The sequence below is a fragment of the Dendronephthya gigantea genome, unplaced genomic scaffold, assembly GCF_004324835.1.
Source record: "Dendronephthya gigantea isolate DGI-Jeju-01 unplaced genomic scaffold, DenGig_1.0 000159F, whole genome shotgun sequence".
Classification (NCBI taxonomy): domain Eukaryota; kingdom Metazoa; phylum Cnidaria; class Anthozoa; order Malacalcyonacea; family Nephtheidae; genus Dendronephthya; species Dendronephthya gigantea.
In genome coordinates this window covers 365,539-388,718 of record NW_021163169.1, presented here as the reverse complement: position 1 = coordinate 388,718, position 23,180 = coordinate 365,539, and the positions used below count along the sequence as shown (strand labels likewise).

Below are 23,180 nucleotides of genomic sequence, written 5' to 3'. Positions count from 1 at the left end.
TTTATACAGACAGTATATGACCATGTGTAGGAACGTGGGGTGCTTTAGGGCATGTTACATGATATTTGGGTAAGTTACATGATATATGGGGAAACATATACGTAGATCACTCTGCCAGGCCCTCTTGGCCCTACTCATTTTAAAACACGCGCCGGGAACGAGGCTGCACTTACCCTAAAAGTTTCACCTAACTTCTAAAAAGACAATAAACCGTTGTTTACTATAAATAAGGTTTGAACATCATGTCATGTTGCGTTGCAGAGATTAGCACAGCACTTGTGGCACTTGTGCCATACTCTAATTTTAGTGTGCAGTGATAACCAATTTGTGCAGTGACAAAGTAGAATGTGCAGTGATAAAATGAGAAATGTACAGTGGTAAATGGAGTTTTTCTAAACAGACCTCACTCCAGATGCCATAAGTGGTTGTCCCCCAAAATGCTGGAATCAAGCCATAGGGACTCAAAAATTCAGAAAATTTTCTGCAAGAGGTCCTGTGAGACCCTCTACAATCCCGCCTTTTTGAATTACCAATTTCCAGTTAGGACCATTTTTATCATGCCCCTCTCCACTATACTATTGCCGGTGATGACATGTGCAGTGACAAAAATTTCCTACTGAAATTAGCTATTTGATTCCTAAAATTAGCTATGCTATATTCTTTACCATTAAACCTCAATTTCATCATTTTATACAACATATGAATTCACGCTTCGTTGAATCTCTAAACTGGATCATGTAAACAGCCCCTTAACCTGGTGGGAAAAGGCGATAGGCACCCCTTGTATTCAGGCAATTAAGTTGCTTCTCCTGCACCTTCTAAACCACTTTGCAACAATGTCTATGATGAATATACTCACTTGACCATATAAATACCGAAGGCCCAGTAACTGCCTGAACCTGTAACCAGTAACCTGTAAATCTGTAATACTCAGTTCTACCCGACGGATTTTTATTGTAAACGGCTATTGCACTTCACAAAAAAAATCCGTCGGGCAGAACTGAATATATATACTGATATGAATATTCACCCCGTAATATCGTTATACAGGGTGTCTCAAAAAAAACGAAAACTATTGAAATCACCCATAACAATGTAGTTGTTAGAGTTTGAATGTTGGGGTAATATCGCAATAAACACTCGTTGTTCCGTGGTCAACTGTAACATTTTCTTTCAAAGCAATAACAAAGCTAATTTAAATTTAGTCATATTTACAATTTCAAATTTTTCGTATTTAGCATTTTATAAGTTGCATTAAATCCCCACGGGATAAAATTCGTAAACACGGCATTCAAATTTTAACAATGAGTGATTTCAATAGTTTTCGAACCCTGTAGAACGTTACGTCATAACTCAGTTGGAGTTTATGGCAAGTCTGCACATGCCCTGGAACATGCCAATTTTTAAATTTTTAAAATTTATCAACAATTGAAACCCACAAATCTATTGAGTAAAGTGCTTTGCATAATTATTATAAGATCGTGAAGGTTTGGGCCCAAATGATGCAATATTCATAATTACTGCCTCGTGGCAACAATCGCATCCGCGACCTCACGCATGTCGGAAAGTGAAAGGAATATGAAATCATTCAAACCAATGACATTGAAATAATGCAGATCTATATTACAACGAGGAAGTAGACTGATACGCTGCACTCAGCAATATAACAATAAACACCTTACTTCATCAAAAATCTGCATTAATCGGTAATCCTTGTCACTATATATAGACGACAGTCACTAACGGTAAAATGTGAATAGACCCGGATATTATTACAAAACCTTCGAACAGGTAAATCGTTCGTTTTAAACAGAAAACAAGAATGGATTTTCTAAGTGAACTTCAACAGGCTGGATCGAGTTCCGTATGCGATGATCCAATAAGTCCAACGCCAAACACAGGTTTGTTTATATTTCGTCGGTATGAGAATATATGAATACAAGTCAGATTTTTTCAAAGTATTTTCTATAGTGGTATATTTGCGTGATCCTAGTCCCAATAATTCTCAGAAAATGGTCCCCGTAATCGTCATTACAAATCGATAGTGATGACTTTCAAATCAAATTTTAGGGTCTTGAAATATGTTGAGTGTAGGCAGATGAATATAATTGCAAGTAGGATTATAGTAGGTTATTTGCTTTCCGCTTATGTGTGTATACACAAATTTCAGTGTACGTTTACATCAAAATATACTGTTCACCAACGGGTCGTGTATTCCTATATTAGTTGAAATTATACTAACGTGAATGTTTGCCTTGACAACAGTCTATAACTTCAGTCTTCAAGGAGCGGAAGTGATAGTTTTAAACATCCTGTTTACTTAGGGTTTTCCCAAATTATATTGCCTTGATAAAGGTTTTCCCCTATGAAATGGTCTTAACCCGACAAAATTAACAAATTTGTTCATTGCAATCGAGGACGGACAGTAAGCAACAAAGATCAACAATTTTTAACTGCAACTTTCAGTCTATTTCTTTCTTTGTTCAGTTTGTCCATATATGGTTTGCCTATTAAACACGTTTGGATGGATTAGCGCGCGTTGATTGGCTGAGTTAGAAAAATTTTCGTTGCTCAACATTAATGTTTTACATGCAAATAGGCAACGCTCTTAAATAAATAATGACATGATTTCATCTGCTTTTTTTGTCTCAACAGCGACCGAATTACTAGCGAATTCCTGCAACTTCACGGATGAGGGATGTTTAGTATTGAATGTCGGGTTTTTATACTAGTTTAACAACCAAATCCCTAAACACATCTATATTTATTGTTATTTACAATTTTAGAACCTATACCTTGAACCTAAACATAAGCATTTCTCGGAAAAAATGCCACCTGTTTTTCGAAGAAACTCCATTTGACACTAAGCAGACCACATGCTCAGCATTTATTACTAAGGTTACAGCCGTTTAGCTTTAGCTAGCGCGTCGTTTACTCGTTTATGCAACAAACGGTTTTGAATCAGCTTTAATCTATATTTGATATGTGTGATCGAAAACAAGTCAAACTTCCAATCTTGTAATTTCAGACACTGCCCTCTTTCCAAACAGGAAACTTCCTTGCCAAAATAACGTAACGCGCCAAAGCACCACTTGGTATCGATCCAACATCCCTCAAAAATGTACTTTTCTTTGTTAGCGATCACACACGGCGCGGATTCAGTTGCATTACAGGTTTCCAGAACATAATCTCACACATCCGACATATTTCACAGCAAGCCGAATGAAAAATGCTGGTCAGCGGCCCGTTATGAAACACTATTCAATCATTTAGGCTGATTTTATCACATTGTCAAAGAATACTTATAGATAAAGTTTAACCCATGCAATATCATGATCAATTTTAGTGCTTGCCGAAGTGAAATTCAAGAATTTATATCCCGGAAAAGTATTTTACAAAGACCAATATCGAAGGAAGGGATGGATTCCAGAGTCTAGACAATTGGTTATAAAAAAGCAAAGGTTGGTTCACATGGAAGCAAGGACGAATGCCCAGTTATATAAGATATATGGTTGGGTTAAACGTAAAAATGCAGCGGCCTTCCACGACAACAATGGCGAGGTTCCTTTAAAAAATGAAGATACTGGAGAAATTTTGAATCTCATAAAAGATACAGACAGGCTTGCTCACACAGAAGATGGCTTTTTGGTAAGTATGGGTGGGGAATGGAAGCACGAATTCTCGAAAAAAGTTAGGTTAAATGAAAAACGAAACAAACTCCGAAAAATACTATGTTGTAAACCTAAGATTTGAGGTTAACACAAAAGATGTAGAATTCTTGTATAATATTTTGACTTGGGTTTTCAAGTTTTCAATAATTTGTCTTCTCGTTAAGACATTAGGTCAAGGTTTAGTACTTTTTGGGTAGCTAGCTGGCACTTTCGCATATTTGTCTTCGACTCATTTCTTTTTTCAGCTAGCTTTTCTACGCGGTTGCACGAACATGAATATAGGGAGGTTAAGATCTACTTCCACTACTAGTACCGATACGAAAATACATGACGTATTACAGTTTGGCAGTGCGGAAATTTTACTTCCGTATATAAGAAGTAAATAAACATGGCGGAGTATAGCGGCTGTATTCACATCAAAAACTCTAATCACAATCCTTAAGTCTCAACAAACAAAGCAGAAACATTGACAACTAAAAACTAAATAAAATATTAGAAAACAACTGCAGAAAATGACAATAATACAGTAAATATAATTCGGTACTTCGCCTACCTATCCACTTCCATTTTCAGCCCCAAAACGGTACTCGCGACTTCCGGTGTTGTCACATTTTGGATGATTGTTACGTCTGCGCATGCACGTGACTGAATATTGGTATCGATACTCGGGTAGTGGTATTGGTAGCGGAAGCCGATCTTAAACTCCCTAATATATGAATATACACTGGCTCTTCAAGCGACGGCCCTGCTTGACGTATTGCATGCAGTCGCCACCGGGGGGGCAGATTTATACCATACACCTCCACGTGCAGTGACGAGGCCCGTTTAAATTGTCTTCATTATCAAATTTGGTGCCAGTTTCTTGCATTCAGGTCCTTGCTTTATTGACCCATAAATCATTTATCAACGTTTAAGTAAATTCGTGCAAATTTCCACTTCTTTCTCTCCGACTGGAAAACCTAGACACGCTGTTAACGTTTCGCATGGCGTGAATCAGATAAATCAGACGCAACCATAATCAATAACTACAGTTAACATATCGTATACTTCCTATAAAAATGAAAATAAATTGAAATAGAAAAGCGAATGTATAAAAAGCGTCTTCTTTTCTGCCTTTAAAAGATGACATATTCCGCAATTTTAGAAATTTGGTGCACCAAAAATCAACAAAATAATTATATGAAGAAAATCATATGAGATCACCAAATATTTTCCATTTGTCGTAGCAACCGTTTACAGTGGACCTTCATGGAATATATTCTGGAAACATTCCTAACAAACCAGTGTTTGAATTATCAAAGTCGGATGTGAAACTGAACGAATTCCAACTGGTTGTCCAATTGGAGTTTATTGATAATTCCCTGAGCGAAAAATTTACAAGTCCAACTTTCATCTTGCAAACTAAAGATAAGCCACCAGGTAAGGCATGGGAGGTGATAACACATAATTTTAATCTAATACGATTATTGATGTATAACTTCTCAAGCTAACTTGTTACAACCTGTTCGCAGGCTGTTTTTTGGGGGGAAGGTGGATCCGAATTACTACAGGACGGACCCCTTCAGTTTGCTCAGGTTGGAGTATTTCCCTGACTGGTGGTAATATCTCATCTGCAACCTCCGTTGTACGTTCTTCTGTTACCGTTGTGCGTATTCGCACGTGGTCGAAATGACGTCGAATGGTCTGTTCATCCTCTAACAGTATCTCTGCCGTCACCGGTCCAGTTATCTTAATCGTTCCATACAACCATGCCTTCGGTTTCTGAAAATCTTTCACGAACACCTGATCTCCCGCGTCGAATACTCTTTCTTTCGCATGCTGGTCATAGACCATGGAATTGCTTATCAATCGCATGCTCCTCCACCATCGGTTGTACCAGATCCAAGTGTGTTCATCAACATCTCTGCAAGCGCAAGTGCGCAACTCCCGTTGTGGTGTGGGGTGTTATTCGGTAATTGAAAAGGAACCTTGATAACCTTGTTCTGATACCATCTTGCATGTTCTCCATACCTTCCTTAAAATGCCTACATCACTCGTGGAATCTTTATGCATTTGAAAAGAATGTAAAAAGTTAGTTAATATATTAAAGAAAGTTTTTGATTTAGTGCAATAATTTTGAAGATACTAGCCTTTAAACTACCTGCAATTCCTGAGTCCCAGGCTCCTGTAAACAATGGGCAGTTTCAAATTGAATAGCCGTGTTTAAACCCAGGAGGTTGGGACTCAGGAACCGCAGGTAGTTTAGAGGCTTGTATCTTCGAAATTATCGCACTAAATCAAAAAATGTTTTTTAATATATTAACTAACTTTTTACGTTCTTCTCAAATGCATAAAGATCCCACGAGTGATATAGGCACTTTAAAAACCCGAACTGCTCGTTCAGCCTGCCCGTTGGATGCTTGGTGGTAGGGTGACATGCGGATGTGCTTGATGCCGTTACGTTTCATAAGTTTTTACGTTTTCATAAGTCTTGTAAGATTGGTGCCATTATGGTGTGGCAAACATTTCTCTTAATTTCTCGATAGTAGCTGTCGATGTGGTGGATTTCATGAGGTGGACGTCCAGCCATCTAGTGTAAGCATCTATCACGATCAAAAACATTTCACCATGGTAGTGGCCTGCATAATCAATGTGCAATCTACTCCAGGGATGGCCAGGCCATTCCTAAGGGTGGAGGGGTGAAGCTGCTAGAGAGGACTGGTGGCGCTGACACTGGTTACACCTCCTTACCTGCTGCTCGATGTCTGTGTCTAGACTGGGCCACCACACATGGTGAGCTCCAGGGTGAGCTTCATGAAGCTCTGCCAATACCTTTGATCTGCCTGGGGGTAGGATAACTACCCGTGAGCCCCATAGGACACAACCATCTTCAACACTGAATTCCAATTGACCATAACGAAAACAATAGCAGCATGTACATTTTAAATGTACATCGACGTCGTTCGCTATAAAATATTGCTCTAACCTTTCGATGCCACGTTTCTTCTTCTTGGTAAATGGACCAATTGTCCCATACAAACTTGCCATTATCCGATAATTTTCGCTTTTTCCCTCGTCGCCAAAATTGTTATAACTTCTCAAGCTAACTTGTTGAACTCAACAACCGTACAACCTGTTCGCAGGCTGTTTGTTTTTTTTTTGGGGGGGGGGGGGTGGATCCGAATTACTACAATTGGAAATAATGCTTTCTAGACTTAAATATTTGCCTAGAATTTATTTGCCTACATTTGACTGAATTTAATTTTTTCAGTAGCGGAGAAAAGGCCGAGACCCGATGACTCCCCCTCTACATCGCGAGGTGAGTATGTAAAAGTTGCCGACGGTAAACTTTCGCAACAGCATATTTGTGTGGTGATTATTCTTATAGGTACCGGTTCTCAATCGGAAGAGCAAATACAAGAACAATTGGATAGAGGTATTCTTGATTGCAAAAAGTCAAATGAAAGTCAAATGAGAAATTTCATTTTCATTCTAAAATTGTTCACTGTCACTGAATTATATTTAGTATAAATTTCGAGGTGACTATTGTTTTTCCTGCATTCTGATTGGGCAAGACTCACTGTCTCAGAAGTGATAGTCACTGGTCGGTGACTATAGCTTTTTGGTGTTTTTTTTTTCAAAAAAGAACTGTTATAAATTTTTATGAAATTGTGTTGATTAATATTTGTAAACACCTATTTCTAAAACAATTAGTCGCCTCAAACTTGCATGGTGATTACAAACCTATATTCACATATATAGGCTTGTAATCATTTCGACTTCAGCGACTAATTTTCTTAAATACTCTTAATTTCAGTACAAAATCCTCCTCCACACCTAAATGCATAAATCTATTTATTATATGTGCATGTATAGAGATTTATGCACAGCAGAATGATGAAATTAAAATCGTATTTTACTGGTACGATATTCTTTACACATGAAAAATTGTCCTATGTCATTTTGGCAGGAATTTGTTTAAATTTCTTTCAAGATAGTGTCGAAATGGAAACAATGGAAATTGCAAAGAATATCTAACTTATATTGAACAAAATTACAAAGAAATTGAACATTAATGTCTAATGAGTATGTTTTGATGCATAAAATTTCGATTTTTGTTGCTCGCTGTGTTTTTGTATATATTAAGAGCGAATTTATCTCCATACACATTTAATAAACAAATTACTTCATGCATGGTTGGCTCGTTTGTACGATTTTTATTATACACTCGTTGTGAAGGATCATTCACAACTCATGCATAAAATCGTACGCACTTGCCAACCATGAATTAATCTATATTTTATTGCTATGAATTTACCATTCTTCACTTTATTTTCATCACATATTCGTATATGTTTAGTATCTCAACCTCTTTGTAGAGGAAAGGAGACACGAACAAATTCTGGTTGATGTTCTGGACGCAAAGACAGCAAATGTTGAAAAATTAGTCGCAAAAAATGTCCATTTTGGTGGACGATTGAACGTAGAGACAGAACAAGCCGATTTGGCTTACCATTTAACTTTAAAGGACCCTGATCAGTTTGTTGATGACCTCGATGAAGGAGATATTGTCGGGTTTTTCAATGATGAATCTGGTGAAACATATATCGAACCCCTGCGCCATGGCAATATCCATAATGCAATCCATGCAGGTGTTGTTAGCCGTTCCCATTGGTTGGCTGGTCACAAGCCACAAAACCCAGGTCAGGGTATTTTCTAAAACGATTTTATATTTACATGGATTTTACCATTTCTTGCACATTTGCAGGAACGTAGCCAGGGGAAGTCTTGGGAGCCACCCCCACCAGGAAAATATATTGCTATAATTATCTAACAAATTCAAAATTAATCACGTATAATTAATTCTACTTATAGTCTTTCTGGAAATCCTATTTATCACGAGGCATTTAGTCAATTTGATACGCCTATACACTAGTGGATAAGCAAACAGTGATGTTTTGTGTTTTACTGTCAGCGTTTAATCCTCTAAAAGCTAAAAGCTAAATAGAATACAGCATGCATTTCATACATCTGATACTAAAATTCGGCAGTATGTAACTGTTCCTCGTCTAGTCGCTACAACTTTGTAAATTGCTTTTACGAAATAATTACCACAATGCTACCAACTCTGCATAATTTATATAGCTTTTTTGTGGCATTACTCTATATTATAGTATACCTTTATCCGGGCTTCAACACCCCCCGCCCCCTTTTAACGGCTGACAATTTATTGAAATAATCCCTGGTTCCAGTCAGTAACAAAGTCCTTTTCGTCAAGTGATCTCGGTTTTTTACCCCAGTGAGATTTTCTGCATCACAAGGTGTCACACGCCAGTATCGTTTAACTGTTGTAATTTGTATCCTCTCAATATAGATACAAAAACTGACACAGTTTGCGTAATCGGTATAGTCAACGTTAAAGTTGTAGGAAGCATTGAGAATGGTGAGCGAATTTATGCATCCTCGAATAATCCTGGTAAGGCTATACCACAATCGTATATGCCTGTGGGATCTTTCCTTCGTAAGAAACATGTGCTACTTGGCATGGCTTTGGAAACAAAGAAATGTACCACGATGCTTGATGATGTTCAACTGGTCAAGTGTTTCGTGTGTATAGTACTTGATGTTAACAGACGGGAATTATTTGATGAGATAGAAGAACTTTATGAAGTTAATGAAAAAAGAACTCGTGAAGAAATTAGAAATGCACACAAAAGAACTTGGAAAAGTAAGTATCCTTTTATAAATTTATATTCAATACGAAAAAACTGAGACCCATCTGCGTTTTGAACACTGTTTAAACTTCGCCGAATTTGTGGTTTAGCCTGCTTGCGAGCTTATCAATGCAACTAAAAATACCCTGTTAGTCTGTTACAATTCTAAGAGATTACGATTTATCTTTACTTGAAATATTTTACCGATTTACGATTCATCTTGTTTTGAAAAATATGATTATAAAACTAAATTTTCAATGCCAATATTACCCTTTTTTACCTCTTTTCACGGGCTTATAATCTCTTTGAATTTGATACGATTGATAAAAATTATGACCACCACTCTTTGCCATAGCATGTATTTGAAAGAGTGTTTCATCCGCGTTATGGTCTTATATACTAAAGGACCTTATTATTTTTTTGGTTTAGTGATGAGCCATTTACAATGATAATACCTAATGTAATTCACGTGGAATTTCATTCACTCTTTTTACATTAGAAAGCATTTGCAATTTATGATTTTGAAACACAAATATACGCAAATTAAAAGCATAAAAAGAGTTCTGTAATAATATTCTTGTATGTTTGCATGGTGACAGTCGATAAGTAATTTAGCTTGTAGGTACACCACGTAAGTATTTAATAATACTGCGAAAGCTTTGCAGTATCAAATACTTACGTGGTGTATATACCTACAAGCTAAATTACTTATAAAAAAGTTATTTTGCTATTTTAATGTTTTTCTATGTTTCAGAACTTAAATGTTACTCTATTGCCGTTCTTCTTTCTATTGGTTTGGCCATATGTATTCTGTATCAGTGGCTAGTCCCAGGATCAATGTTCCGCTATTGGTTATGTCGAAGGGGGTCTGTCCCAAACCACGAGTTGTTTTATCACTATAAAAACGAAGCTCTGAATAGGGTACAGTTAAATTGAGCATGCGCTGTTCTGTGTATGTTCTTGTGCTCATAACTCGGGAACATGCATACCAAGGGTCTTTTCAACAGCTCTGGAATTTTATTTGAATAAAAATCACAAAAAGGACAAAGCTTTTATTATTATTCAAAGGTTAGCTTGCGACACCTGGAATGCTAATTAGTGCGTTATGAGCAGAAGAAATGCGCAAAAGTGCTTTATATCGTTTTTAAACTACGTGTGTTTAGTTGCGCATGCATTAAAGTGTCTGAAACTAATAACTAATAAATAACATAATAACTTAATCTATTAACCTTTTAATAACTTTTTAATAACCTTTTATTAACTTTTTAATAACTTTTTAATAACTTTTTAATAACCTATTAATACCTTTTTAATATTTTTTTAATAATTTTTTAATAACTTTTTAATAACATTTTAATAACTTCTTAAAATATTTCCATAAACATTTACCAAGTGGGATTATTTTTTATAATCTCTGTGGCCATCCTAATATTCGGTGTCAATCCCATAACAAATTTTAAATCATATATATTGGTGTTATTCATTTTTCATTTTGATTTGTTGCTTTTACCGTGAGTAAACATAAATACATGAATATGATTTATCAAAGGCATTTCTATTCAAATTACAGAGGGTATTTTTTTTCAGGATTTTCCTATACATGGGATTGAATTTACTTATGAAGGATTGCAAGACAAAGTCGGAATTTCGTTTTCACGAAACACGAAAATAAAAGGTATTCATGTTCATCAGTTCACGAGAGAGCCTCGACGTTAACCGGCAAAATTAAGCCTCGGCTAATGCAGTTTATCACACCGACCTTATACAGAAATTGCCATCTGCTCAAAATTCTTTTACTGTTGATGAAAAACTAAAATTGATCTAAAAAGTTTTTTTTCTAAGATTTCTCCATATTCGTAATTTAAATTGTCGTACAACGACAGATTGAATCCTAAACTTTTTCACATTTCTTGCATTTTATCCAGAGTAAGTCAAAGCAAAAAGCTGAACGTGAAAGTATTTTAATCCAATTTCGTTTTAATACAAAATCAATTATTTGTGCGGGTTCCAGGGGGGGAAAGTTGAATTCTGGTTGCATTATCTGGCATTGAACTCTATAAACCCTGGAACGATAACTGATGGTTATTTGGCCGCCATCTTTGAATCCAATTTGAATCCGAAATGGCGTGCCAGTGCCTGTCCCTTTCTATTGTTTTTGTTGGCGCGATCGTTGACCTTGTACCCTTTTGGGCTTCAGATTGGCTACAAACATGGCGGTCGAGTTATCGATCCAGTTCACAAAGAGATCACTGTTATCTGGTCAGCGCAGTGGTGAACTAAAAATATTTTCGAAAAACAAATCTTTGCCTCTTTTTTAGATGATTCAAAAGTTACTTATTACCTCAACGTAGACCGCTGTGCATACTATTGGGCTGACGGTGCGGCAGGAAACAACATTGGTGGTCGTAAATACATCGGAGGATCGAGGATTTTATCTGTGAACCAGAACTGCAGCGTAGTTTACAGATTAGACGAAGGAGAAGATGTGTGGAATAAGGTGTTATACCAGACTGGTGTAAATTGTACAACGGGTCAATGACCTACGTGTCCACGGTGTCACAGAGAAATTTGTAATATAGAGACTTGTAAATAACACCTTTTCACACATTAGCAGGATTAAGTGAGCGGAAAAAAATTATACAAAAAATATTACACGAGAACATGAGACAAAGTATTAACCGGCAGTGCCAAAAGTTTAGGCGATATATTTCCTAAAATATTGAGAGAACATTGTCATTGGTATTAAAATCAATTTTGAGGGGAGGGCATCGTAATGTATTCCCAATATTTAATATATGTCCGGCACCATGACCTGATTAGTTTTTTCATTATATGCAGTTTTCACCTCGCCTAGCCGAGTTAACTCGCTAACTCCATATAGAAAAGCCCTAAATTTAAAAATAAATGCTGCTCGTGTGTCAAATTAAAACTGAAATGATACTCGCCACATGGGACTACATACATGCATAATGAAAGTGTTTTTAAACGCGTGGCTTTAATCACGTCGTGCATGTAACACAATATTTATTTATTGACGGAATAGCTGAAACTTGATCTCAATTGATCATCAATTTGAAAATATGCAAAAGAGCACTTAGCTGCTATCATCAACTGAATGACGTAATCTTTAAAGAAACTGCTTTAACGGTTCTATTAGTATCGATTTATGTCCAAACACGCTCTATACAAGCAATGGGCCTACATTGTTCTATATATATACTTAAGTGAACACGATTGCTTAGGATTAGCGTGTAATTTAATATCTATGAACACGTATCAAAACGAAACCTCGCCGTCCGGCGCAGATTCTTGGAACCATGCGCAGCTAAACTCGATGATTGTTAATCTGAGATCTTTTAAAACGTTCTTAAATGTCAATAATCTCGTGTCAAATTGTTCACACAGGAAACTGCACCTAAATACGCGGTCCACAAAAAAGTCCCTTTGGCTTTGCGTTGCGATTAAGCTGTATGAAACATGTTAAGACACATTCTTCGAGTAAATCCTTTAAATATCGAAATTTCATTCCAGCACACAGTTTTCTTATTCACTTTTTACTTCCTTGTCCTCTAATTATACGCTCCGTTTATAAAGTAAATAGAAAACAAATACAGAGCGATGCATGATTGGTTAGCTCCCACGAAAGCCGGAATAAAATATAGTCCTTCTTATCTCCGTAAGGGTCAAATTGCATTCTTGTAAGCGCATCGAACCGTTGTCGAACTGAATTAATAAAGTGCCTAAACCTCCTGCTGATATTTGAAATTCGAAGTCATATTGTGTACATCGGCCAAACATTAGATTTGGCTACAAGGACTGTGTGCCATTCTTTTCTTTAGTCATCGGATTTCCTCTTTCGTAATGTTGCTTGGAAACCTTGCAGTTAGCACGACTATTGTCATCCTTATTCAACAACATGTCAACATTGTCTGTGGTAAGATTAATCAATATTGCATGAAAACCTCTGTCATTTTGTTACTGCAATATAACTTCATCGATTGTCATTGATATATGCAAAAATCAAATGTTGTTATAAGTGTAGCATACGTCTAGGATATATACCAGAAATGCCTCACCACAGGCTATAATCTGTGAGTCGAAGTGCCTTTCGGCCATGTGTGTTACATACAGCAGTGATCAATATATAGCGTGCAGTCCTTGTAAATATACCGTAGAATTATACCTTGAATAAGGTATGGTGTTATTGTGAATAATTGTTAATGGTAAGTTCAAGGCAGTTGTAGGCTTATTGATAGTTTATGACAGTTTAAGTGTCCTCTGGCGTACCACGACTACCACAGTATATCAGAAATTTCGCTACATTATTGATGCATGCATATTCTTGCATGTAGTCTCTGTGCATATGTCTTACAGTGGCTGGTCGCGAGATGACATAATTATATAGCTATATTTATTAGAGTAGCTATAAAAAAGCAGTCTTTGTTCCACGACTGCATGTCTTATTAATCAACTATATCGGCAACTGTACAACAGTGCATGTAAATATAATATTCGTTAGACTTTGACTGCTTCATGCTGTTTACAGGGTTTGTATAGTAAATGACATTAGGTCATTAGTTACGCTAATTATTTAGTCCTGCAACTTATTTTAGTTGTATAATATAGCTATAACCAAATGACCAGAATAACAACCTCCCGTAACAACTTCACATCAATTGCGGGTGACAACTGTCTAAAATTAGTTAAATAGAAAAACCTCTCCACATTTCGAACTAAGGGCCTTAGTCGAGACTGGGGAGTTGGCGAGATATTCCCTCTCCTTGACAAAGGCCCTTAATTTGTCGAAACGTCCAGAAATGTTTTCGTCTGATTTTTAGTTTTATCTATATATTGGCTTTGGTTCGAGTTGTCTCGAGAACGGTTGTCTTGTCACACAGTAATTTTGTTGTACTTTTGACGGTACTGCATGGGCTTTAGTGTATTTTCATTATCGAAAATCATTCTGCTCAGTTTTACTTTCTTGTTGTCATAACGTGATCATTAAACTGAAATGCCCCGAAATTTGCACCACAATATGAATGATTTACAGCACATTTGCAAATAGCAATGTGTGCAAAGTTAACGACATTTTTGAACTGTCGTCATAGCGTTTGAGACAGTTGCTTGTTCCTTGTTTGTTATTAATTTCTATGTACGGCACCCCGCTGTTTGTCACAGAGTCGAATGACCAATATATGACCTTAATATTCGTTGCAATATAGCTACATACAAAGACACATAAGCCAAGAGTAAATAACTATTTATGCAAAAATAATTGGAAATCACACAAACCTTGATTTCTCTCAAGGGGAATATTCAGATCAACTAAAATATGAACAGTTCCGTCTACCCTCAACTGTTAATTGCCGTATGTCATTGACACCCTTACATTATAATTATACCGGAATATTCTGACATAAATCTCAATGTTTGTCTGCCGAGAGTCAGTAAGAATAACATGTTCTCTCAGGTGCTTTAAATGCACGAATCAAAGGGAAAGTTTCATAGATAACTTTGGTTGACACGGAGTATTGAGAATCCTTTTTTGAATTTTGATTTTGTGATGTTTTTGACCGCTTGGGATAGGCTTAGACATCAGTTACATGCATCATCTATGATAAAAGCTTAGAAAGTCACGAGTTACTAAACGATTTCAACCTGTCTACGCATGCACATGCCTATCTTTAATTTCCATAGTGAATTTCAGGATTGTAGGATATAACAAGAAATTTGTGGTCGAGATCTGATTATATATAGGCTTATAATTACGGCATATTTTTTTATTTTTTTTATTCGTATCTTATGCTAATTAAGTCTTTGTCTTAACGAAGAAATAGCATATTAAACCTTAATACTCCGGCGTGAGCGACGGAGTTGAAAATTCACCTAGGTTTTGTTTTTGTTTTTGTTTTTTTTTTTATTATTTTTCGTCGTCGCGAGTGTGTTTTGGAGCGAAATATACTAGTTTTTAAAGTACGATGTGCTTCTGAATGTGGCGATCGAACAGCAAGGCATCTAGCTAAATTAAATGAGTATGAACTGTATTGTTTATGTTCAGAAGATTTGTATTGAAGATTGATTTATACGTAAATATGAAAACAAGCCAAATGCAATATTTTGTCAAATGCAATTGGTAGTTGATGATTCGAAATGACAAAATTTTAATTTCTTTTTGACAACAGGTTCGGGAAATGATAGCACATCTTCACCTGGGAGCCCAATGAGCAATAACACAAAAGGTGCGACTTCGTCCAATGTGTAATTGTCACCGTCGTCATCTGCCATCTTGGCTGTAGGTCTTACCACGGTTCAATGGATAAAAACAAACTTTTTGGGAGTGAATAAATTATATAGTAGTTAAATCAAATGCGATTTGTATTCGATTATTCGATTTGACCAGATTTTGAATTTTCTTCAACCACAGGTTTGAACAGCTTACCAACAAGTATGAAGTTGTCAAATAATGGCACATTTTTACCTGGAAACCCCACAAGTTCCATGTTTAACGCCGTACCTACATTAACGCCGTCAAAGTCAGGCCAGACATCCACAGTGTTTGTGATGAGCACTACTAAGACAAACTTCCTCGGAAACCCATCGATGTCCCATGCAACTACTGCATCGTCCAAAGTGCAACCGTCATCTTCTGGCTCTCCTTCAATAATCCTTCATAATGTTACTCCCATGAGTTCTTTTTCTCTTAAAATTAACTCCAGGGCTGATGACTTCTCGCGTACCACACGATATTCATTCTTTTCCACCAACAACCTGGAAATCGCTTTACCTTCTACTATAACATCTTCCTCCTACGCAACGTCTTCTGACTTGCGCATGCAAGCTTCCACATCCAGATTATCGTATTCCATGTACCAAAAATTAAATTCATTTTCAAGTTCCATATCCCTGTCGAAAAGCAACAATTCTGCCTCATTATCGTTTCTTTCGGTTATGTCAAATAACCTGTCATCCACTTTGACAACGAACACGGCGTTCTCTTCTCCGACTCCTGGAAAGTCTTTTTCTAGGGATAACATTACATCCTCAAACCGCAACTTCATTACATCAAAATCCAACAATTATATCCAAAATGCGTCTACATCTATCACATTGGTAACTTATACTACGTCAATTGCTTCTTCGGTTTCTGAAAAAGTCACCATATCAAAAAAAGACATATCGTCCCCAACCAACATCACCATTTCATCAAAATCCAACGATCATGTTCAAAATTCGTCTAAAACCCAGTCATTTATGTCATCTATAAACAACCAGAGTACATTAAACGTCGAACCATCGTTTTCTAGCCAATCATTTGATTCAGGAAACGTTGTTACTCCTTCTTATACTTCATTTATTTCCCCTTCCTTCGTACCTACTCCTAAGCTCTCAACGACACCTTTCTTCTCAAGTTCACTGATGGCTTCTACAAGATCTGACCAAAATCAGATATCAAAACAAATGTCAAGCCCTTTTTCCCAGGCTCAATCCCAGGCGTCTTTACATAATTCAATTTTACTTACGAAGACAATACCTCCCAATTTGTCTTTGACTAAAATTTCATCTTCTTTAAATGGTACAATTGAAGTCCCTAATCTCTCTTCCAATGGACCAACAGCAACATATAATGCATCCTTCAAAAATGAAACCTCAAAAAGTAGTATTACGTTAAGCCAAGATAGATTACTTAAATCTTCTAAAACTATTATCCAGAGAGTAACATCATCAAGTTCTTCCGTTGCACAAAACAACATAGGATATTTCTGGGAAGTTGATGGAATACTGTTTCTTTCACCAAAAAAGTCCTCTTCGAAGGAGTACAATGATTTGAGAAAGAAGAATAATTACAAGAAACTTGGTGACGCTATTGAGAAGATTTTAGATGCAGCGTTAACGTCAGTTAGTGATTACATATATTCAAAGGTTTTGGTGATAACAAGTAAGGACAATTCATATCGTATCCAGTATGAATGCATGTTCAAGCTAGTCTTAAAAAAGTCGAGCTCAGAAACAGCTTCCACGCTCAAGGAGAAGATCAAGAACTACAATGACACTTATGGTTTTGGAGAGTTTGTGTTACATTCTGTGCAAACAAGCGTTGATAGTCCAGAAACATCTCCTGAATCAACTTTGTCTCTGTGGGCAATTATTGTTATTGCTGTACTTGGAAGTGTCTGTTTGCTTCTTCTAATCGCCTTCATCTACACTCGGGTAAGTAGTTTATTGGCTTTAGTTAATCGTTCATTTTCGTTCTGTACCATAAATCCAAGTATTATATAATATCCCTACTATTTTACCAGGCGACAGAGGGTCACGTGGCTGCGTCGTATAGTTCGCGTTCCAGTGGCGGGAAGATGCGAGCTTTATTCAGCTTTAACAAATTGAGTGCAATATTTACGCGCTATATATCCCTGCCGTTAGATTTCGTTCTAAAATTCCATCAGTTGAAAATTCATTGTCAATGATCCATAGTTGATAATCAATTTCATTCCACTCCATTCCATATTATTTTCTCTTCATGTTTCTAAAAAGGAACAAAATTTATCATTCCCAATTCATAGAGGAAACTGAATAAATCCGAATATGAAAGAAATCGTTTTTCACCTGTACACGACAACAACAGCAACTCGAGATTCAAGGGTTTCTTTCCTACTGATTACGATGGTTATGATGCATCCTCGAATATTCCGTTGAAATTAACAAGTTTATCGTCGAATGAGTCCAAGAAATCGCCGAAACGTAGTGATACGGCGGAAAAATATTACTCAGGTGGTGATGAAGATTCTGATGATGAAAAGAAGTCTTATCAAGGCTCGTTGGATGAAGAGAAGGATGATGGCATCAATATTGGGGTAAACATTAAGATTATTTTATCTTCCTGCATACAATACGTAAATAGCAGTAAATAGCCTAAAGACCAATGCAGTTATGCATATAACCACAATTCAAGCAATTCTATTAAAAAGATTGTCGTTCATATTTCATCATGCATCTACCCCAGCGGAAACTCAAAAAATAAAAAAAAATAAAATTTTCTCGTGAATATTTTATAAGACTTATCACAATTCTCTTATATTGTTTTCATCTATTTCCAATGTTAAGTTTCGCGAAATGCCGTATTGTTTTTAACTAGCTGATCTAGTCCAATATAATTATGTCGACTCACACGGTCCCTTGACAAGCGTTTATTGGAAGAAAATTAGATACGAACAGAGTGTTACACTTTTTCGCACCGATTGTACTAGTGCATATCGGGATAGTCCAGGTACTAGTGCAGATCGCGATAGAACACTTTCGTGTAACACTATAAGCTCAAACGGATGGAGCATACCGTGGAGGGGGGAGGAGGTGGTCAGTCAATCGGTGCACAAACATTGGTACGAGGTTTGATAAACTGTTAGCTCCTGTTATTCTACTACAGTCTCATATTTTCAATTTGCTACCAAATTAATCAATTGGGGGAGTCATTAGAAGGGAGTTTCCTAATGACTCCCGATTATGGTCTGCGTTTCCTGTATTACCGTTCAATAATTTCTTTTGCATTGAATAGGACGAAACGTCACTTGGTAATGGTACCGGTGCATTACAAATTCAGGAATCTGGCGATGAATCCGTTGAAGATGAAGCAAAATTCAGTACATTTTCCAGGAAACATTGAAGACAGTAAAATGCACTTGATGCCTAACACCTCTATTTACACTGACTGAACTATCATTAGCTGGACCGCACGTTAAAAGCGTGTCTGGATTATAGATACTGTACTGATTGCTTATAAATAAGAAATTCGTATACTGGACATTTCTGAGATAAATTTACCTGAAAGTTATTCCTAACGTATAAATAATTCTTTGGATATAAAAAGCTGACATTCCATCATAGCTGAGTCATTCTATAGAATTCAAATCTATACCCTCTAGCTTATAAAAAAAATTTATGTATCTGCGGGGTTGGAACTTTACGTCGCGCTTTTCATCAGCCAAAATATGGGCGCTACGTTCGAACTACAATCATTTTCAAAAGTAGTTGGGACACCTACTATTTTTAACTAAAATCTACTATATAGGATGATTTCCATACACCCCCCCCCCCCTCCCCCCGATCAATGTTGGTTTTCAAATCTAAACACGTTTCGGAACAAAATGTCCGTCTATTTGGGACACAACATTGAAAAGGGGGCGCGGGGGATCTGGGTTTGTGTTATAGATCGGTAATTTGGCTACCTGTCCCAACTCTTTTGAAAATGATTGTAGGCGTAATAAATTATATGATGTTAGGGGTTAGGTTCTTGGTCGTATTCAAACATTCGAGTTTAAAATAAACAAAAAATAGTGCTTTAAAACGCTTTTATACAACTTCCAAATACAAACGATTCGATTACAGTGTACACGAAGCGTGCATTTTCCCTGAACTGCAATTCACTGCACGCCCTTTCGCTCATATTTATTTCCACACAAACATTTGCACCATTGAACTGGAAAAACACGAAGCGAAATATTTGAGGTTATGCCCAGTCTTTTCACGCCACGGAAACGCGCGAACCCATTCATGGAGAGGTAAAATTTGGCATCAGAGAGTTTGAACATGTTACGAGAAGGTACTGTTCCAATTTTTCTTAGTTCAATTACTTACACCCGTGAATTCTCATTTAATTCAAAGAAGTTCGTTTAATTATCGCAGAGGCGTTGGTAACTATGAAATTTCCACTGTAATAAAAAGAGCCGCGTTAAACAGTAAATAATTATAAAGAAGACTCGCATAGGCTGGACAAGACATCATTACTGCATAAAGATAATATTTCGCCATATCCTCCGAGCGCAGGGTCAGTATAAATTATTAATTCCATGTTCAATAAATCCTCAATTCACGAGTTATATATAATCCCTGAGACTATAGGTTTAACCTTAATCAACCATAAATCTAATTTAAAACCCAATCCTAACTCGAATTCTGGACTAATCTCTTTATAGGTTGATTAACAGGGTGTCCTAAAAAATGCAATTGGCAATTCAATCCTTGTGCTTTGAAGTCCCAACAAGAAAAGCTCTTTCGGCTACAGTTAATAGTACCATGATGTTATATGATTGAAGTTTTGCCAAACAGTTTGGTAGTATTAAAGACACGCATGAATTTTTAGTTGGTTTCTAAAATACCCCCATGCATGGAACATTGTCCTTTCACGGTGCGTCTCAAAATCACCGCTTGTGCGGGAATCTATGTTGTAAATAGGTTTCTTGCCCAAAATACCTAAAAAACGTATCGTTAAAAGAAAAACGAGCAGGCTTTAAGATGAAATCACTCTCGATCAATTTGATCACGTTTTCATTTAGCAATTAGGTTTGAAAGGTCAACTGTGTTTTTTTTGCATACCCTAGCTGTATAATGCTCAAATCGCACTCATCTTAGCGAATGAAATTGCAGCATTTGCCAAAGATTACAGAAGATATATAAATAAAAATATAATCAACATTTCTACATTGAACAAAATATATAAATATACACCTCACTTCCCCAAATAGTTATATATATCGTATAGCAATGACCCTGTCCGTTTTTTAAGCGGTGCTCCATGCATAGTGTCTCCGTACTCATGCAGTATTGAAAATGCACTATACTTAGTCTTGTAAACAACCTATTTTGTTCAACAATTGAACGTTGTTGCTATCCATTATTCTCGTATTCACTTTTAGATACAAAGTAATTTGACATTTATTCCGCTGCTAAAACGAGAACTATTTTGATGCGAACCTGCGATTCCATAGGAAAGCGGTAAACTCCATGTATGTAGTAGCGATATAATCCATGAACGCTTGGCATTTTAAGGCAATGGTCCTTACGGCCGGTGTAATTACTTTAATAGTATTCGACGTTGATTAAAATATTGCTGTAATATTCCCAGCAGAATCAGGTTTGGGTTTTTAACCTGGCAATCGATGATCCCGATCTGACGCTATGCAACAAAGTTATTGGAAAGAATATAAACAGCGGCCGGTTTCGATGGATTGGTTGGGGGTTGTTCAGAAGAAAATAACCGTTCCCATAGCTCCCACGCCTCCTTTCTTAGCCTGGAGTTCGCCCAGAAAAAAACGATACAATTTAGCGTCGAGTTCATAGACAGAAAAGTGTTTGTCCACATATGAACTTGAGCCATCAGTAAACGTCTGGATTGGCTTTCCCGCCACGGATACTTTGTCGCAAACACGACCACGGTAACTGGTAGGTAGCATACAAACGATAATATTACAACCAGGAAGTATATTTTTGCTATCTTTAAATTGTTTACAAAGTTCATTCGATTTCTGCTACAATCCGGTTTAAAATCCCCGCTCGTTTCTTGCGAACGTCTCAAAAAGCGACGCTGTCTCGCGATTCGAAAAATCGAAACATAAACAAAAATCGTTATGCAACTAGCAATAATTGCACCAACCATGGTAAATGCTTTTGAATATCGTGGTTTGTACAGCAGACACACAAAGTTGACCATTGCTAATAACCAGCAAAACAAGCAAGCTAGCATGAATTTCTTCCTCTTTTTTGAACTTTGTAAGTGCCACAATGGCCACAAGACCGCTATATATCTTTCGATGTTCATGACTAACAACGTCGATACAGACATAAAAGGAAATATATACAATGCCGACAAATAGAGAACCTTGTACAGACATTTTGGAGAACCAAGCACTTCAGCAATCGCTTGCATTAGAAATAATGGATGCAGAAACGTCACCGTGACCAGATCCACCGAGCTCAACACCAGAACTGGAAAGAATTTCAAATTCGAACGAAGTTGCTTCGACATAGAGTAAATCACGACCACCAAGGAATTCAATACGCATCCAACGACGAAGAGTATAGCATTTATCACACAAGCTGAAATAGTACTGTTGATATAGATCTCGGACGGTGATTCTACGATATAAGATAGTTGACATTTAGTTAATATTAGTTCATTCCTTGTCAAATTCGATTGAGAAAACATCGTCAATACTTAATAGTGTGTAAATTTCAATTATAGTGTTACGCAAACCTTTACGACTGTACGCATTGCGCACCTTTTCGGAAATTGTAAACACGGAAGCATCATTGACATTTAAGCGGGGGCGTAGGAAGCGGGGCGGATAACAAAATGTATTGCAAAGATTTTAAAAATACCTTAAAGTTTTGATGTATTCAAAATCCGCAACCATGACAATGATGATAATAGTCACTTTAATAAGACCATAAAGGCACGAGACGAGCTTTTTTAATTATCTTACAATATAAGAAGAAATTACAGAGCAACGACAAAATTTAATTATTAGATCAACAATGAAATTCTCTCTACATGTTATTTTATATGATCATGATTTTAAATTATATGAATAAAGAATAGTATATGGATGCACGGAAATACTTAATGGAATTTATTTCCAGTGTTGAGAACAATATCGAACGAGTGAGCGCAGCGAACGAGCACTCAGTTTGATCGTATTGTAGTGTATTTTTGCAATCAAGCCGTGTCTTGTTTTAGCTGCAGAATGAATAGTCATAATCCAACACTTAGTTCACAAATGAATAGTCTTAGTCCAACACTCAAGCCCGGTTTAAACTTCAGTCAGTTTATCGGCACGGAACGGCACGGCATGGCACCGTACCCAATGTTATTAGTGTTCAGGCTACCAAAACAAAGGCCGAGCACAAATGAAATGGGCAAGGGTACCCATTTTAGCCGTCCAGTGTAGTGTATCCGGGGCTTTGGTTCACAAATAAAACACTGAACAGTCTTAATCCAACATATAATCCAAAATATCTCTGACGAGAATATATATTTACTGCCAGTAAA

General features: G+C 36.7%; 2 protein-coding genes across 4 annotated transcripts; both read left to right on the top strand.

Moving 5' to 3' along the window:
- Positions 1–1,579: 1,579 nt before the first annotated feature.
- On the top strand, positions 1,580–12,198 carry LOC114537548. 2 transcript variants are annotated; one of them, XM_028558600.1, is made up of 10 exons: positions 1,580–1,901; positions 3,347–3,648; positions 4,898–5,090; positions 6,922–6,969; positions 7,039–7,086; positions 8,030–8,353; positions 9,025–9,378; positions 10,119–10,285; positions 10,952–11,039; positions 11,683–12,197. In XM_028558600.1, exons 1-10 carry the CDS (start codon positions 1,823–1,825, stop codon positions 11,901–11,903), a joined length of 1,824 nt encoding a protein of 607 aa, XP_028414401.1. In that variant the 5' UTR covers positions 1,580–1,822; the 3' UTR covers positions 11,904–12,197. The 2 variants fall into 2 exon arrangements, with proteins under 2 accessions (XP_028414401.1, XP_028414400.1); XM_028558599.1 differs by having other exon boundaries at positions 6,922–7,086; positions 11,683–12,198.
- A 704-nt stretch (positions 12,199–12,902) lies between these two features.
- LOC114537547 (serine-rich adhesin for platelets-like) lies at positions 12,903–19,417 on the top strand. Of its 2 annotated transcripts, none has more exons than XM_028558597.1 (5): positions 12,903–13,298; positions 15,547–15,603; positions 15,789–17,572; positions 17,923–18,213; positions 18,912–19,417. In XM_028558597.1, the coding sequence occupies exons 1-5, from the start codon at positions 13,226–13,228 to the stop codon at positions 19,017–19,019; spliced, it is 2,313 nt and encodes a 770-aa protein (XP_028414398.1). In that variant the 5' UTR covers positions 12,903–13,225; the 3' UTR covers positions 19,020–19,417. The 2 variants fall into 2 exon arrangements, with proteins under 2 accessions (XP_028414398.1, XP_028414399.1); XM_028558598.1 differs by lacking the exon at positions 12,903–13,298 and adding an exon at positions 13,507–13,587.
- The last annotated feature ends 3,763 nt before the right edge of the window (positions 19,418–23,180 follow it).